Source organism: Ranitomeya imitator, chromosome 6 (assembly GCF_032444005.1).
Source record: "Ranitomeya imitator isolate aRanImi1 chromosome 6, aRanImi1.pri, whole genome shotgun sequence".
NCBI classification, from domain to species: domain Eukaryota; kingdom Metazoa; phylum Chordata; class Amphibia; order Anura; family Dendrobatidae; genus Ranitomeya; species Ranitomeya imitator.
Genome location: NC_091287.1, coordinates 400,631,567 through 400,649,546, shown reverse-complemented (window position 1 = coordinate 400,649,546; position 17,980 = coordinate 400,631,567). Strand labels below are relative to the sequence as shown.

Sequence of the window (17,980 nt, the reverse complement as noted above, 5' to 3'; positions counted from 1 at the left end):
TGGGCACGCAGCCTTTATACCCTAGGGCCCAAGAGATGTCACATGCACATATCCAGAGGGACAGGCTCACCAGAAGGATCTTCAGCTAATACAATGTTTGCTGACACTTTGTAACACATGAAGAGATACAATGACCAACAAGCTTTATATACAGGACATCGGCAGAAAACGGCTGGATGGATACGGTCCTCATACTTATTATTCAAGGTGACTGATAACAGAACAGAAGTGCGGGCAACAACGGGGCAGTTACCCATAGCAACAGGACCCCTGCTTATTATGGAACTGGTAAAGGGCTATGATAGATTGCTATAGGCAACTGCTCCACTGCCTGCACTTAGCTATAGCAGATGTGTGTGTGTGTGTGTGTGGCAGCAGAGGTGTGTGTGTGCGCGCGCGCAGTAGTGAGGCGGCAGAGGTGTGTGTGCGCGCAGTAGTGAGGCGGCAGAGGTGTGTGTGCGCGCAGTAGTGAGGCGGCAGAGGTGTGTGTGCGCGCAGTAGTGAGGCGGCAGAGGTGTGTGTGCGCGCAGTAGTGAGGCGGCAGAGGTGTGTGTGCGCGCAGTAGTGAGGCGGCAGAGGTGTGTGTGCGCGCAGTAGTGAGGCGGCAGAGGTGTGTGCGCGCAGTAGTGAGGCGGCAGAGGTGTGTGTGTGCAGTAGTGAGGCGGCAGAGGTGTGTGTGTGCAGTAGTGAGGCGGCAGAGGTGTGTGTGTGAGTGCAGTAGTGAGACGGCAGAGGTGTGTGTGTGTGTGCAGTAGTGAGACGGCAGAGGTGTGTGTGTGTGTGCAGTAGTGAGGCAGCAGAGGTGTGTGTGCGGTAGTGAGGCAGCAGAGGTGTGTGTGCGGTAGTGAGGCAGCAGAGGTGTGTGTGTGCAGTGGTGTGGCAGTAGTGGTGTGTGTGCAGTAGGGAGGCAGCAGAGGTGTGTGTGTGGTAGTGTGGGGGCAGAGGGTTGTGTATGCGTGTGGTAGTGTGGGAGCAGAGGTGTGTGTGCGTGTGCGTGTGGTAGTGTGGGAGCAGAGGTGTGTGTGTGTGCGTGTGGTAGCAGAGGTGTGTGTGTGTGCGCGTGTGGTAGTGTGGGAGCAGAGGGTTGTGTGTGTGGTAGTGTGGGAGCAGAGGGTTGTGTGTGTGGTAGTGTGGGAGCAGAGGGTTGTGTGTGTGTGTGTGTGCAGAGGGTTGTGTGTGTGTGTGTGTGTGTGTGCAGAGGGTTGTGTGTGTGTGTGTGTGTGTGCACAGAGGGTTGTGTGTGTGTGTGTGAGCAGAGGGTTGTGTGTGTGTGTGTGTGTGTGCACAGAGGGTTGTGTGTGTGTGTGTGAGCAGAGGGTTGTGTGTGTGTGTTAGTGTGGGAGCAGAGGGGTGTGTGTGTGTGTGTGTGTGTGTGTGTGTGTGTGTGTGTGTGAGTGTGGGAGCAGAGGGGTGTGTGTGTGTGTGTGCAGAGGGTTGTGTGTGTGTGTGTGTGTGTGTGTGAGCAGAGGGGTGTGGGTGTGTGTGTGTGTGAGTGTGGGAGCAGAGGGGTGTGGGTGTGTGTGTGTGTGTGAGTGTGGGAGCAGAGGGGTGTGGGTGTGTGTGTGTGTGTGGGAGCAGAGGGGTGTGTGTGTGTGTGTGTGTGTGTGTGGGAGCAGAGGGGTGTGTGTGTGTGTGTGTGTGTGTGTGTGTGTGTGTGTGTGTGTGTGTGTGTGTGTGTGTGTGTGTGTGTGTGTGTGTGTGCAGAGGGTTGTGTGTGTGTGTGTGTTAGTGTGGGAGCAGAGGGGGGTGTGCAGGCAGGCCGGCTGTCCCGGGCAGAGCTCAGCACATAGCGGCCGGTGCAGTCACCTGTTGCCCTCGGTGTCAGGCTCGCACTTACCGCACACAGCGCTCATCCTGCCTGCGGCGGACACTGGGGACAGCGGCTCCTCCCCGCACACATGGCTCCTCTTATGCTCTTGCTTCCTGTTCTCCTCCCTCCTATGGCAGCTGTGGTCGGTCCGGCTCCCGCCTGCTGCTGCTGATGATGATGATGGTGTCATATAACGGGGCCGTGTGGAGTGGAGCAGTCACGGTCAGGAATGTGCTGGAGGATTTCACATTTTCTCCCTGGAGTTTTCCTTTGGTACCAAGGTCGCCTCCCTGATAATTTACCTGTGATGATATCAATGATTGGAGCACGGTTATAAATGTAGACAGGCTGTAAACAAATATTCCTCTTTATAATGGTCTGGCGTGGAATGGGACTAGCAATGACTGAGTTGTGTCTTTCCCCCGCTGCTCCGGTGCCCTGTACGCCTGGCATCATCCATGGAGAGGACCCGGGCACAGGAGGGCAGCAGGGATCTGTAGGAGAGGAGTCGCACACGTCAGGATTCTTTGCAGAAATTTTCTGAACAAAACCGGACTTTTTCTGCAGGAAATCCGCATGCTTTTTTTTCCACGTTTTTCTCGTGGTTTTTTGTGTGGATTTTTTGCTTTTTTTTCCCAGAGGTTTCCAATGCATTAAATAGTGGGAAATCCGTGGAAAATCCACAAAATTAATGACCATGCTGTGTTTGTTACCGTGATGCGTTTTTTTTTTTTCAAAGAAATAAAAAGCAAAATGTGCACAAAAAATGGGGATTGCATTCTATTAATAGGATAACCCCTTCCATTTTTTCATGTTCGTTTTTCGCTCCCCTCCTTCCCAGAGCCATAAGTTTTTTATTTTTCCGTCAATATGGCCATGTGAGGGCTTATTTTTTGCGGGACGAGTTGTACTTTTGGACAACATCATTGGTTTTAGCATGTCATGTACTAGAAAACGGGGGGAAAAATTCCAAGTGCGGTGAAATTGCAAAAAAAGTGCAATCCCACACTTGTGTTTTTTGTTTGGCTTTTTACTAGGTTCACTAAATGCTTAAACTGACCTGCCATTATGATTCTCCAGGTCAGTTCGAGTTCATAGACACCTAACATGTCTAGGTTACTTTTTATCTAAGTGGTGAAAAAAAATTCCAAACTTTGCTTAAAAAAAAAAATTGCACCATTTTCCGATACCCATAGTGTCTCCATTTTTCATGATCTGGGGTCAGGTGAGGGCTTATTTTTTGCATGCTGAGCTGGCATTTTTAATGATACCATTTCGGTGCAGATACGTTCTTTTGATTGCCCGTTATTGCATTTTAATGCAGTGTCTCGGCAACCAAAAAAAGTAATTCTGGCGTTTCAAATTTTTTTCTAGCTATGCTGTTTAGCGATCAGGTTAATGCTTTTTTTTTATTGATTGGGCGATTCTGAACGCGGCGATACCAAATATCTGTAGGTTTGATTTTTTTTTTTTTTTTTTTTTTTTTTAATTGATTTATTTTGAATGGGGCGAAAGGGGGGTGATTTAAACTTTTTTATTTTTTTCACTTTTTTTTTTAAACTTTTGCCATGCTTCAATAGCATCCATAGGAGGCTAGAAGCTGGCACAACTCGATCGGCTCTGCTACATAGCAGCGATCATCAGATCGCTGGTATGCAGCAGAAATGCAGGTGTGATATGAGCGCCAACCACAGGGTGGCGCTCACAGCTACCGGGAATCAGTAACCATAGAGGTCTCAAGGACCTCTATGGTTACTATACAGAAGCATCGCTGACCCCCGATCATGTGATTAAATGCCGCTGTCAGCGTTTGACAGCGGCATTTAACTAGTTAATAGTGGCGGGTGAATTGTGATTTCACCCGCCGGCGCCGCTATTGCGGGCACATGTCAGCTGACATGTCCTGGCTTTGATGTGGGCTCACCGCCGGAGCCCTGCATCAAAGCGCGGTATCTGACCTCGGACGTACCATCCCGTCCGAGGTCAGAAAGGAGTGCGTTTTTTTTTCATGGTTTTATCGCGTTTTTATAGCGAATAACAACTCGAAAAATCCGGAACGTGTGCACACAGCCTTATACTCTGCTGAGCTGCTTTTTTAAAGTGAACCTGTCGTTTTTAGCTATTAAACTGTCCCCAGTTTGTTGGTAGTAATGCAATGTACATCACCAATATATTTGTCAAAGAAAACCTCCTAGTATTATGTTTAACCCCTTCACGCCGTCAGCCTTTGTTTTTCCTTTTTCGTTTTTTGCTCCCCTTCTTCCCAGAGCCATAACTTTTTTATTTTTCCGTCAATACGGCCATGTGAGGGCTTGTTTTTGCAGAACCAGTTGTACTTTTGAACGACATCATTGGTTTTACCATATCGTGTACTCCAAAACAGGAAAAAAATATTCCAAGCTTGGTGAAATTGCAAAAAAAGTGGAATCCCACAACTGTTTTTATTTTTTTTTTTAATTTTCACAAAATGCTAAACCTGACCTGACAATATGATTCTCCAGGTCATTACGAGTTCATAGACACCAAAGATCTATAGGTTGTTTTCTATTTAAATGGTGAAAAAAAAGTCTAATTTTCCGATACCTGTAGCGTCTCCATTTTTCATGATCTTGGGTTGGGTGAGGGCTTATTTTTTGGGTGCCAGGCTGACATTTTTAATGATACATTATGGTGCAGACACGTTCTTTTGATCACCCGTTATTGCATTTTATGCAATGTTGCGGCAACCAAAAAAAACGTAATTCTGGCATTTTGACTTTTTTTTTTTTACTACGTTTGCCGATCGGATTAATCCTTTTTATATCTTGATAGATGAGGCAATTCTGAATGCAGCGATACCAAATACCGTATATACTCGAGTGTAAGCCGAGGCCCCTAATTTTGCCACAAAAAACTGGGAAAACCTAATGACTCGAGTATAAGCCTAGGATGGGAAATGCAGCAGATACTGGAAAATTTCAAAAATAAAAATAGATAGCAATAAAAGTAAAATTAATTGAGACATCAGTAGGTTAAGTGTTTTTGAATATCCATATTGAATCAGGAGCCCCATATAATGCTGCATAGAGTTCATGATGGCCCCATAAGATGCTCCATAGAAAATGTGCCCCATATAATGCTGCATAAAGGATGATTATGGCCCCATAAAATGCTCCATAGAATATTATGCCCCATATGCTGCTGATGCGATTAAAAAAAAAACACATACCTGTCCCCGTTCCACCGTCGGGTGCCGCTACGTCCTCTGGCTGTGTCAGGCAGAGGGCGCACACTAAACACGTCATTGCGCCCTCTGACCTGAACCTCACAGCCAAAGGATGTGAAAGACGGGGCCCTGCGGTGGAACGGGGACAGGTGAATATCGCACAATGCTCACCCTCACCCATCATACTCACCCTCCCAGCAGGGTCCCTGGCAGCTTCTCTGATGGTCTTCAGGCGCCAGCAACTTGTTCTTGTGTTCAGTGGTCACTGGTTCCGCTCATTAAAGTAATGAATATTCGCTCCACCCCTATGGGAGTGGAGTCACTTCCATATTCATTACTTTAACCCCTCTCTGACCTTCGACGTACTATCCCGTCGAGGTGCCCTGGGCCTATCTGACCCTCGACGGGATAGTACGTCATGCCCTTTAATGCGATACCGCGACTTAGTCGCGGTGATTGCATTAAAATTCCGACGCCATCTTACCTGGGGGAAGATGGCCTCGGCATCCAGGGCATTGGCCTCGCCCTCCAGATCGCTGTGATTGGCTGTTCAATTCTGAACAGCCAATCACAGCCATTCTCATTGTTTCAGCTAATCGGAGCGGCTGAAACAATGAGGTGACAGGCTAGGATCGAGTACCGATGTACTCGATCCTAGGTCCGGTGCCTGGCAAGAACACCCCGGATTGGCGCGATCGCATCGAGCGCGCCAATCGCAGGGCACCGCGCGGTATTACCGCGCTGTGCCCTGCCGGAACCTGCGTGGATCGGTGCTCTAATAGCAGCGATCCTAGGATAAAACATAGTACAGGCCCAGCAGGGCCTGCAGGAGCTGATTGGCGCGATCGATGTCAATCACCGCTCTGTGCCCTGCAGGTGACCTGGCTGTGACCTGCCTAGGATCGGCGCGAACAGCTCCGATCCTAGGCAGATCACAGCCAGGTCACCAGCAGTTGCCTGGGTGTCTAGGAAAGCTCTGATTGGTGGGATCGATGTTAAGGTCGATCCCACCAATGACCGGTCACAGCAGCAGCATGACCGCTCTGTGACCTGTCTGTGTCACCTGCCTGACCTGTGTATGACCGCTCTGCAGGGGTCCTCACTCCAGCTGAGGATTCCTACAGAGCGGTCATACTGCTGGATCTCCCTGCTGGATTTTGTGCCTGGATCTACCTGCCGTGCTGGGTATTGTGGTGCCACAGCAGCCTGTAGCACCACAATCCCTGCTAAAGAAAGAAGACAACTAAACGTAAGTTTTATCCCTGCCCAATCCCCGTTCATCCACCCCAATCCCCGTTCATCCACCCCAATCCCCGTTCATCCACCCCAATCCCCGTTCATCCACCCCAATCCCTGTTCATCCACCCCAATCCCCCCTTCCCCCTCTTTTTACCCCCTCCACCCCTATTTGTGCCACCTCCGTGCGCACATTTAGTAGCCGCCGAGCGTTGATTGGTGACGCAGTTCACCGATCAACGCTCGCGCTTGCTTTTTTTCCCTCGCCCCCGTTGCGCCAACTCCGTACACACATTCCGCAGCCATCAAACTTTGATAAGTGACGCAGTTCACTTATCAGAGTTTGTGCCTGCCGTTTTCCTTTATTTTTGTTTTGTTCACCCCCCCCTTTGCGCCACCTGACTACAACCGTACGTTTTGATCACTGATCCCTGCCCAATCCCCACTTCCACCCCCATCTCCCTTCCCCCTCTTTTTACCCCCCTTTGCACCTCCTTCCGTGCGCCCATTTATCAGCCGCCGAGCGTTGATTGGTGACGCAGTTCACTGATCAACGCTCGCGCTCGCTTTTTTTCCCTCACCCCCGTTGCGCCAACTCCGTACACACATCCTGCAGCCGCCAAAGTTTGATAAGTGACGCAGTTCACTTATCAGAGTTTGTGCCTGCCGTTTTCCTTTTTTTTTTTTTACCCCCCTCCCCCCCCCCCCCCTTGCCTGACCCTCGTGCGCACATCAAGCAGCGGCCAAATTTTCATAAGTGAAACAGTTCATTTACCAGAGCTGGGCCTGCTGTTTTAGACACTTTTACTTTTTTTTTTTCATCTCCGTGCGCACATCCAGCAGCCGCCGAATTTTGATAAGTGACGCAAGTTCACTTATCAGAGCTAGGGCCTGCTGTTTTAGACTTTTCTTTTTGCAGGTTTTTTTTCTCCTCTTAGCGTTTTCTTTTCAGATAAGTTTGCACAAATCACTATCCCCCCCCCCCACACATACACATACAGTTATCAATAAAGTGCACCCAATCACCATATTCACACAAAAATGTCCCGTTCGTCCCAACAGCGCTATTCATTGGAGGAAGCATATGCTTTCCTTGCCTCCGACACGGATAGCGAGGGAGAGGATCCCACTTTTCTTTACTTTTCTGATTCTTCATCCTCTTCTTCCTCCTCCTCCTCCTCCTCATCTTCCTCCTCGGGTCCTGCGGAACCGCCACGCAGACGCCCCAGGACAGAAGATGAGGCAGCCCCCACCACTCCTGAACCAGCGCTCCCCACTGTGGACCCCATATGGACCTCGCCCCCCAAAAATTACGAGCCACTGATTCCTGATTTTGTGGCAGAATCAGGAATCAAGTTTGACACCGCCGGCCTCACAGAAACAGACCTTTTCAAAGTCTTTTTCTCTGAGGATTTTATTAACCTCATGGTGGAGCAAACTAATTTGTATGCTCGTCAATTTTTGGAGCAAAACCCCGGTACATCATTTTCCAACTGGTCTCCTGTAGATGCAGTTGAAATGATGCAGTTTTGGGGCCTGGTCCTCCACATGGGGATCATGAAGAAGCCAGAAATTCGGCAATATTGGAGTGTAGATATTTTATATAACACTCCAGTGTTCCGAATGGTCATGGTTCTGAAGCGTTTTGAGGCCATCCATAAGTTCCTGCATTATTCCGATAATGCACAGTGTCCCGCACGAGATGACCCCAACTTTGACCGTCTGTTCAAAGTTCGGCCGGTCATCGAACACTTCAACAAAAAGTTTTCTGAAGTCTACGTGCCCAAAAGGGACATCTGCGTGGATGAGTCCTTGGTCCATTTTAAGGGGCGGCTCGGATTCCGTCAATGCCTGCCTAACAAAAGGGCCAGGTACGGAATCCTTCTCTTGACCACCATACACGGTGATGGCAGAGCCCTCAGCACTGTACGGGGTACCTCTACACAGGTCAGCAAACTGAACTGTGTACTGGGCTACAACAAAAGCATGGGGGGGGGGGGTTAATCTCTCTGATCAACTCCTCCAACCGTACAGTGCTTTGAGAAAGGCCAAGGTGTGGTACAAAAAGCTGGCCGTGCACATTGTACAAATGGCAATGCTCAACGCTTTCCTGCTGTTACGATGTGCACGCCACACCGATACGTCGTACCTTCAGTTCCAGGAGGTAGTGGTTAAGGCCCTGATATTTGGCACTCCGGAAGGAGAGGGCCCCAGTACTTCCGGAACTGAAGGTGCTCGTATCGTACCAGGCCAGCATTATAGTTTCCAAAATGGGGTCACTTGTGTTTTTTTTTTTACTTTTTAGGCACATCAGGGGATCTGCAAACGGAACATGACGACCGCAGACCATTTAATCTGCATTCCAAAACGTCACTACTTCCCTTTCGAGCCCCAACGTGTGCCTAAACAGTTTTTTCCCACATATGGCGTACCAGCGTAATCAAGACAATTTGGACAACAACTTTTGATGTCCAATTTCTCCTGTTACCTTTGGGAAAATTAAAAATTGGGGACTAAAAGATCTTTTTTGTGGGAAAAAATAGGATTTTTTATTTTCACGCCTGGGCATTACAAACTTTAGTGAAGCACATGGGGGTTCAAAATTCTCACCACACACCTAGATAAGTTCCTTAGGGGGTACAGTTTCCAAAATGGGGTCACTTGTGGGGGGGTTTCTACTGTTTAGGCACATCAGGGGCTCTGCAAACGGAACATGATGCCCACAGAACATTCCATCAAAGTCTGCATTCCAAAACGTCACTACTTCCCTTTTGAGCCCCAACGTGTGCCCAGACAGTAGTTCCTCCCCACATATGGGGTATCAGCGTACTCAGGACAAATTGGACAACAACTTTTGGGGTCCAATTTCTCCTGGTACCCTTGGGAAAATTAAAAATTGGGGACTAAAATATCATTTTTGTGGGAAAAAATAGGATTTTTTATTTTCACGCCTGGGCATTATAAACTTTAGTGAAGCACGTGGGGGTTCAAAATTCTCACCACACACCTAGAGAAGTTCCTTAGAGGGTCTAGTTTCGAAAATGGGGTCACTTGTGGGGGGTTTCCACTGTTTAGGCACATCATGGGCTCGTCAAACGCGACATGGCGTCCAATCTCAATTCCAGCCAAATTTAGCTTGAAAAAGTCAAACGGCGCTCCTTTCCTTCTGAGCCCTGCCATGCGCCCAAAAAGTGGTTCCCCCTCACATGTGGGGTATCATCGTACTCATGATAAATTGGACAACAACTTTTGAGGTCCATTTTCTCTTTTTACCCTTGGGAAATTAAAAAGATTATTGCTGAAAGATCATTTTTGGGACTAAAAAGTAAAATGTTAATTTTTTCCTTCCATGTTGCTTCTGCTGCTGTGAATCACCTGAAGGGTTAATAAACTTCTTGAATGTGGTTTTGAGCACCTTGAGGGGTGCAGTTTTTAGAATGGTGTCACTTTTGGGTATTTTCTGCCATATAGACCCCTCAAAATGACTTCAAATGTGAGGTGGTCCCTAAAAAAAAAATGGTTTTGTAAATTTCGTTGTAAAAATGAGAAATTGCTGGTCAAATTTTAACCCTTATAACTTCCTTGAAAAAAAAAGTTTATTTCCAAAATTGTGCTGATGTAAAGTATACATGTTGGAAATGTTATTTATTAACTATATTGTGTCACATAACTCTCTGGTTTAACAGAATAAAAATTAAAAGTTGGATAATTGTGAAATTTTCAAAATTTTCACCAAATTTCCTTTTTTTTCACAAATAAACGCAAGTTATATTGAAGAAAACAGTCTCAGAATCGCTTAGATCCGTTGAAGCGTTTCGGAGTTATAACCTCATAAAGAGACAGTGGTCAGAAATGTAAAAATTGGCCTGGTCATTAACGTGCAAACCACCCTTGGGGTAAAGGGGTTAATGAGCAGTACCACGTGACTGCTGAACACAGGAAGAGCTGCCAGCGCCTGGAGACCATCGCATAGGAGAAGCTGCCAGGGACTGCGCTGGGAGGGCGAGTATGATGTGACATCTGCCGCTCTCCCTCCCCGCCGACCCCCTCGGACAACGTCTCAAGTATAAGCCAAGAGGGCACTTTCAGGCTGAAAAAAATGGGCTGAAAATCTCGGCTTCTACTCGAGTATATACTGTATGTGTATTCTTTTTTTTTGAGGGGGGGGGTTATTTTGAATGGGGTGATTTGAACATTTATATATTTAAAAAAAAAAACATTTTTACTTTTTGCATTTTTCAATAGTCTCCATGGGAGACTAGAAGCTGCAGTTGCCCAATTGCCTCTGCTACACACAGGTGATGATCAGATCGCCTGCGTGTAGCAGAAATGCTCACTTGCTATGAGCACCGACTGCTTTGTGGCACTCAGCAGTCATGCCACCGATTGGCGACCTGCGGTCATGTGACATGGCCGCTGATGGGCAGTATTAGTGTGGTGCTTCCGGCGTGATCACATTAAATGCCACTGTCAGAGAAGATTGACAGCAGTATTTAGCTGATTAAAAGCCGCGGGTGGATCGCGATTCCACCCTCAGCTGTTAGGGGCACATGTCAGCTGTTCAAAACAGCTGCCAGGTGCTGGGAATGATGTGGGCTCACCGCCGGAGCCCACATCAAAGGAGGGACACGACATGTTCAGTACATGTGCAGCACCACGCCAGGGGCCATGGGGTACTCGGCTCCAGGCCCTTCTTCTGAACTCAGTGGGGATGTCACGGTGGCTGACCCGGTCCGTGGCCATCGGGGGACGTCCGCTGTAAATTGTGGGGGAAAGGTCTTTAAAGGATAATGTTTGTGACGCCACCTGTTGTGAATTCAGCTTTTGGGCTCCCTCCGGTGGTTGTAGAGGGTAATGCAGTTGTGTCTGGATTGCAGGAGTGGACGTGTATCTACTAATTGCAGGACGGACTGGGGTATATAGCTTTGCTGGATCCTTTAGTCAGTGCCAGTTGTCCATTGTTCTTGAAGGATTCACTTCCCTGCTGGTCTCTCCAGTTTGCTGTGTTTTTCTACAAAGATAAGTCCTGGCTTTGTTTGTGCTGTCCACCTGCAGTGGACCTTATAGTTCTCTGCATTTTCATGTTTTTGTCTTGTCCAGCTTGGTCTGTGAAGGATTTTTTGCAGCCTAGCTATTTCTCTGGAGATGCAGATATACCCCCCATGTCTTTAGTCAGATGTGGTGATCCGTATTTTCTGCGGTGGATATTTTCTAGTGTTTTAATACTGACCGCATAGTACTCTGTTCTATTCTTTCTTTTTAGCTAGTATAGCCTCCTATGCTAAATTCTGATTTCATTTCTACGCATGTAATTTCCCTCTCCTCTCACAGTCAATATTTGTGGGGGGCTATCTATCCTTTGGGGATTTTCTCTGAGGCAAGATAGGTTTCATGTTTCTGTCTTTAGGGGTAGTTAGATCTTAGGCTGTGCCGAGGGGTCTAGGGAGAGTTAGGTACCCCCACGGCTGCTTTTAGTTGCGCTGCTAGGTTCAGGGTTTGCGGTCAGTACAGGGACCACCTTCTCCAGAGTACGTCTTATGCTGCTCCAAGGCCACCAAATCATAACAGCCACCTGTGGTATTCGGTCAGGGTGACCGACGCTGCTTAGGGGTCCGCTGGGGTGATGTTATGGCAGCTAGATGGTATACCTTCCCACAGGTGAAGTATGTCCCCAGGGCTTCCAAGAGTGTAGATGGTGGATGGTGTAAGACGTATTGAATAACGAGGACACAAGGTTGCAGTCTTTTTACCTTTACTGAAGGCTTCAGCATCCACAGTCCATGGTAGGGACCACGGGGTAGGCATAGTCCGGCCGGTCTGAAAGCAAATCCAGAGTCCCCTTATCCAGGTGGAATTCAATAGCCTTCATCTAGCGCCTGGGCATTGTGGTACCTCCCTGCTGAGCCACTCGGTAAGGTCCTCACAACTATTATAGATGTTAAGTCTCTTCTCTCTGTCCCCCTGATGGATAGGACAAACCCGTATGAATGGTGACCTGAGGCTTTTTATAGGGACCCTAGAGACGCCCTGGCCCCCACAAGTTGCCAACCTGCCTCCTGGGTATATGGTCGGGCAGCCGATGTGGAATCAACTGTCCTGCCAATCTCTGAAGTAATGGCATAGAGATCCTTACTCCCTCGGTGTTCTGGCTACCGGTAGTGCGCTTCAGAAGGAGGCAGCCTGCTTCTAGCTGGTCTCCCTCTGATGTTCATCTCCTGTTCCTATGACTTTGTTGCTCACTCACTGCAACACAATTCCTTTCGTGTCCTTTCTTAGGCCGGTTTCACACGTCCAGATAATTCCGGTACCGGAATTGTCCGTGTGCCCCTACGTTTCTGTGGCACATCAGTGTGGCACACGTGTGCCGCCCGTGTGCCCACTGGGTACCACACGCACCGTGCTGGGTACCACACGTACCAGCATCTGGTGATGAAGCCGCGATTCATATCTTCCCTGCAGCAGCGTTTGCTGCAGAGAAGATATGAATAATAGTGTTTAAAATAAAGATCTATGTGCCCCCCACCCTCCCACCCCCTGTGTGCCCCCCCCCCCCGCTGTTCTGAAAATGCTCACCAAGCTCCCTCGTTGGCTGTCGCTGCTTCCTGTTCTGGCCGCATCTTCTCCTGTATGCGGTTACATGGGGCCGCCGATTACTAATGAATACGTGGCTCCACCCCTATGGGAGGTGGAGCCGCATATTCATTACTGTAAATGAGCGACCCCACGTGACTGCATACAGGAGAAGATGCGGCCAGAACAGGAAGCAGCGACAGCCAATGAGGGAGCTTGGTGAGTATTTTCAGAACAGCAGGGGGGCACACAGGGAGGGCGGGGGGCACATAGATCTTTATTTTAAACACTTATTCATATCTTCTCTACAGCAAACGCTGCTGCAGGGAAGATATGAATCGCGGCTTCAGCACCAGTGCGGGGGACAGCGCTTAATGTAGCGCTGTCTCCTGCACGGCACACGGACTGCACACGGACAACATCCATGTGCGGTACGTGTTTTACACGGACCCATTGAGTTTAATGGGTCCGTGTAATACGTGCGCTCCCACGAACACTGACATGTCTCCGTGTTTGGCACACGGAGACACGGTCCGCAAAAAATCAATGACATCTGCACAGATGCATTGATTTTTATGTGTCTACATGTGTCAGTGTCTCCGGTACGTGAGGAAACTGTCACCTCACGTACCGGAGACACTGACGTGTGAAACCGGCCTTAGGATACTGCCGCATGGGATGCAGGTGCAGCTCCGTGTACCCTTGTATTCCACAGGCCTCAGTCTGGAGCTGGCTGGAACCCACTCTATCCAGCCTCTGCTGGACTCGGTCGGGACTCACTGATTATCTCCTTCTCCCTCCAGTCAGCTTCTGTCTGACTTCCTAACCAACCCACCAGTTTTACCTAAGTGTGAGGAGTGCCCTAATAGATAGAAGCATGGCTCCCCCTGGCGGACTGGAGTGTGAAGTGTGTTTTGTGGTTGTGATACCTGGACAGAAGATCTCCTTCATTGCCTTCAGACGTAACATCACTCCCCCTGGTGGAAGAATAACATTACTGCAACGAACAGGGACTCTGGGGCGCTGCACATGTTGTGAAGGGGTTAAAACACTTTATATCATTAGAGGATCCCTTCACATGACTCTTCTTTCAGTCATAGAGATGGTGATTTTATCTTTTCAGTCACGGTCAGTCAGTGTGGTTTTGAAATTATGCACACTCACAGGTTTGCGATTGATTGCCGTGACTGGCCTTACGCCACAGCAAAGACACAGCAAATCGCATTTGTGCGCCCTGCCTATCCACTCCCCGAATGCGCACTGACTCTGGATGTACAAACCCACTTAAAGGGACACTGTCACCTGAATTTGGAGGGAACAATCTTCAGCCATGGAGGCGGGGTTTTTGGGTGTTTGATTCACCCTTTCCTTACCCGCTGGCTGCATGCTGGCTGCAATATTGGATTGAAGTTCATTCTCTGTCCTCCATAATACACGCCTGCGCAAGGCAAGATTGCCTTGTGCAGGCATGTACTACAAACGTATGTGCTAAAAACGCATGCGTTTACATAGACAGCAATACGTTTTTTTGCGGCAAAAAAAGCCTCTAGAAATTACTACATGTTGCATTTCTGCATCAAAACGCAAGCAGAGAAACGACGCATGCGTCGTCAACGCGGCAAAACGCATACAAAAAAAGCATGCGTTTTTAATGTTAAATATAGGGGAAAAAACGCATGCTTTTTTTGCGCTAAAACGCAGTGCCAAAAAACGCAAATGTGAAACCAGCCTTAGTGATGCACATTTCTTCACTAACAGCACACTGGCCCAGTTTAATAGCTTAAGACGAGGCGACGGGTTCTCTTTAAATTAGATAACTGCATTACTGAGTTTCAGAGAAATCATAGGCCCTGCTTCATCAAACTTCATGAAGATTAGAATTCCATTTTATTCAAAACTTTCTTTATAAAAACATGAATAAAACATTCAAAATTCAGATGAGAAATGAAAGAGCATACATGATAACCTGACGCGTTGTGGACTGCAGCGAGTCCTTAGCTATAGGTATACTTGGCATTTCCCAACTTGTACCCTTTTTCTCTCCCAGAAATAATTTCTCATCATCTGAGCACATATATTGAGGAGTGTTTCCCAAAATCTTAGAGTATGTACACGCAACGTCGTTTTCAGGCAGGTCCTCTCCGTATCCACTGTAATAAAAAAAAAACAACAGGCTTTTCAGAAGGTCAGTCTTTTGAGCTTCTTTAACCCCTTCATGACCCAGCCTATTTTGACCTTAACCCCTTCATGACCGGGGGATTTTTCGTTTTTCCGTGTTCGTTTTTCGCTCCCCTCCTTCCCAGAGCCATAACTTTTTTATTTTTCCGTCAATTTGGCCATGTGAGGGCTTATTTTTTGCGGGACGAGTTGTACTTTTGAACGACATCATTGGTTTTAGCATGTCGTGTACTAGAAAACGGGAAAAAAATTCCAAGTGCGGTGAAATTGCAAAAAAAGTGCAATCCCACATTGGTTTTTTGTTTGGCTTTTTTGCTAGGTTCACTAAATGCTAAAAATGACCTGCCATTATGATTCTCCAGGTCATTACGAGTTCATAGACACCAAACATGACTAGGTTATTTTTGATCTAAGTGGTGAAAAAAAATTCCAAACTTTGCTAAAAAAAAAAAAAAAAATTGCGCCATTTTCCGATACTCGTAGCGTCTCCATTTTTCATCATCTGGGGTCGGTTGAGGGCTTATTTTTTGCGTGCCGAGATGACGTTTTTAATGATAACATTTTGGTGCAGATACGTTCTTTTGATCGCCCGTTATTGCATTTTAATGCAATGTCGCGGCAACCAAAAAACGTAATTCTGGCGTTTCGAATTTATTTCCCGCTACGCTGTTTAGCGATCAGGTTAATACTTTTTTTTAATTGATAGATCGGGCGATTCTGAGCGCGGCGATACCAAATATGCGTAGATTTGATATTTTTTTTTATTGATTTATTTTGATTGGGGCGAAAGGGGGGCGATTTAAACTTTTATGTTTTTTTATTTTTTTCACATTTTTTTAAACTTTTTTTTTTAACTTTTGCCATGCTTCAATAGCCTCCATGAGAGGCTAGAAGCAGGCATAGCACGATCGGCTCTGCTACATAGCAGCGATCTGCTGATCGCTGCTATGTAGCAGAATTGCACGTGTGCTGTGAGAGCCGACCACAGGGTGGCGCTCACAGCGACGGGCAATCAGTAACCATAGAGGTCTCAAGGACCTCTATGGTTACCATTCACAAGCATCGCCGACCCCCGATCATGTGACGGGGGTCGGCGATGACGTCATTTCCGGCCGCCCGGCCGGAAGCGGTAGTTAAATGCCGCTGTCTGCGTTTGACAGCGGCATTTAACTAGTTAATAGGTGCGGGCAGATCGCGATTCTGCCCGCACCTATTACGAGCACATGTCAGCTGTTCAAAACAGCTGACATGTCCCGGCTTTGGTGCGGGCTCACCGCGGAGCCCTGCATCAAAGCAGGGGAGCCGGCATCGGACGGTATAGTACGTCCGATGCCGGTAAGGGGTTAAAGACCTTGCCGTTTTTTGCAATTCTGACCAGTGTCCCTTTATGAGGTAATAACTCAGGAACGCTTCAATGGATCCTAGCGGTTCTGAGATTGTTTTTTCGTGACATATTGGGCTTCATGTTAGTGGTAAATTTAGGTCAATAAATTCTGTGTTTATTTGTGATAAAAACGGAAATTTGGCGAAAATTTTGAAAATTTCGCAATTTTCACATTTTGAATTTTTATTCTGTTAAACCAGAGAGTTATGTGACACAAAATAGTTAATAAATAACATTTCCCACACGTCTACTTTACATCAGCACCATTTTGGAAACAAAATTTTTTTTTTGCTAGGAAGTTATAAGGGTTAAAATTTGACCAGCGATTTCTCATTTTTACAACGAAATTTACAAAACCATTTTTTTAGGAACCACCTCACATTTGAAGTCAGTTTGAGGGGTCTATATGGCTGAAAATACCCAAAAGTGACACCATTCTAAAAACTGCACCCCTCAAGGTGCACAAAACCACATTCAAGAAGTTTATTAACCCTTCAGGTGCTTCACAGCAGCAGAAGCAACATGGAAGGAAAACACGGGTATTACATACCTGGTAATGTGTTTTTTCATGAGACATGACGGCACCACGAGAGAGGGGATCCGCCCATCAAGGACATGAAACCTTCAAGATAAAAGGGCGGCTCCTCTCTCCACATCAGTTGTTTTACAGAGTACGAGAGGAACTCCGCTGGTTAGTGTACACATAAATAATACATCCTATACGGTTCTATTCACCGATACCCCAGGGAGTGTATAATACAAATAATGCTAATAATGCACCCAACTAATGACGTGATCAAAAGGGTGGGAATATTAGGGTGCCGTCATGTCTCATGAAAAAACACATTACCAGGTATGTAATACCCGTGTTTTTCCATCATACATGACGGCACCACGAGAGAGTTACAGAGGTTTGTATTCTCTTCTAGGGAGGGATCACTGCTTGTAACACTCTTCTCCCAAAAGTGAGATCAGAGGTAGCAGATAGGTCTAGTCTATAATGTTTAAAAAAATGTAGACGGAGAGGACCAAGTGGCCGCCTTACAGATTTGGTCGATGGTAGCATCTGCTCTCTCTGTCCACGACGTCGCCATGGCCCTCGTGGAGTGGGCTTTCAGACCCTGTGGAACAACCCTGCCTGCACTACTATATGCAAGAATAATGGCCTCTCTCACCCATCTAGCTATAGTCTGTTTTGAGGCTTTAAGGCCCTTCCTTGACCCCTGGTATGAAACAAACAAAGCCCTCTGTTTCCTCCAGGATTTAGTCACCTCTAGATACTGTAGGATACATCTCCTAACGTCTAGGCAATGGAGTCTCTCCTCTTTTTTGTTACTGGGATTGGGACAGAAAGAGGGTAGGGTCATATCCTGAGCTCTATGGAATCTCGATACCACTTTGGGGAGATATGCCGGATCTAATTTTAATACAACCCTATCGTCCATGACTTGTGTGTAAGGGGGGTCAGCTGACAACGCGTGTAAATCCCCCACCCTACGGGCCGACGTAAGTGCCACTGACAAAGCTGTTTTTAATGTTAGTATTTTATCAGAAGTTGTATTTAATGGCTCAAAGGGGCTTTCCGTCAGGGCAGTTA

The 17,980-nt window shown here is 47.3% G+C and overlaps 1 protein-coding gene across 1 annotated transcript in view; it reads right to left on the bottom strand.

The window, feature by feature from the left end:
• The window catches only part of LOC138643403 (oxysterol-binding protein-related protein 1-like), a 161,525-nt gene extending 159,606 nt beyond the window's left edge, over positions 1-1,919 (bottom strand). Inside the window, exon 1 of the mRNA XM_069732318.1 lies at positions 1,838-1,919. Within this exon, the coding sequence (XP_069588419.1) occupies positions 1,838-1,853 (16 nt within the window). The 5' untranslated portion in view covers positions 1,854-1,919. The remainder of the gene's footprint in view (positions 1-1,837) is intronic.
• Between the last annotated feature and the right edge of the window lie 16,061 nt (positions 1,920-17,980).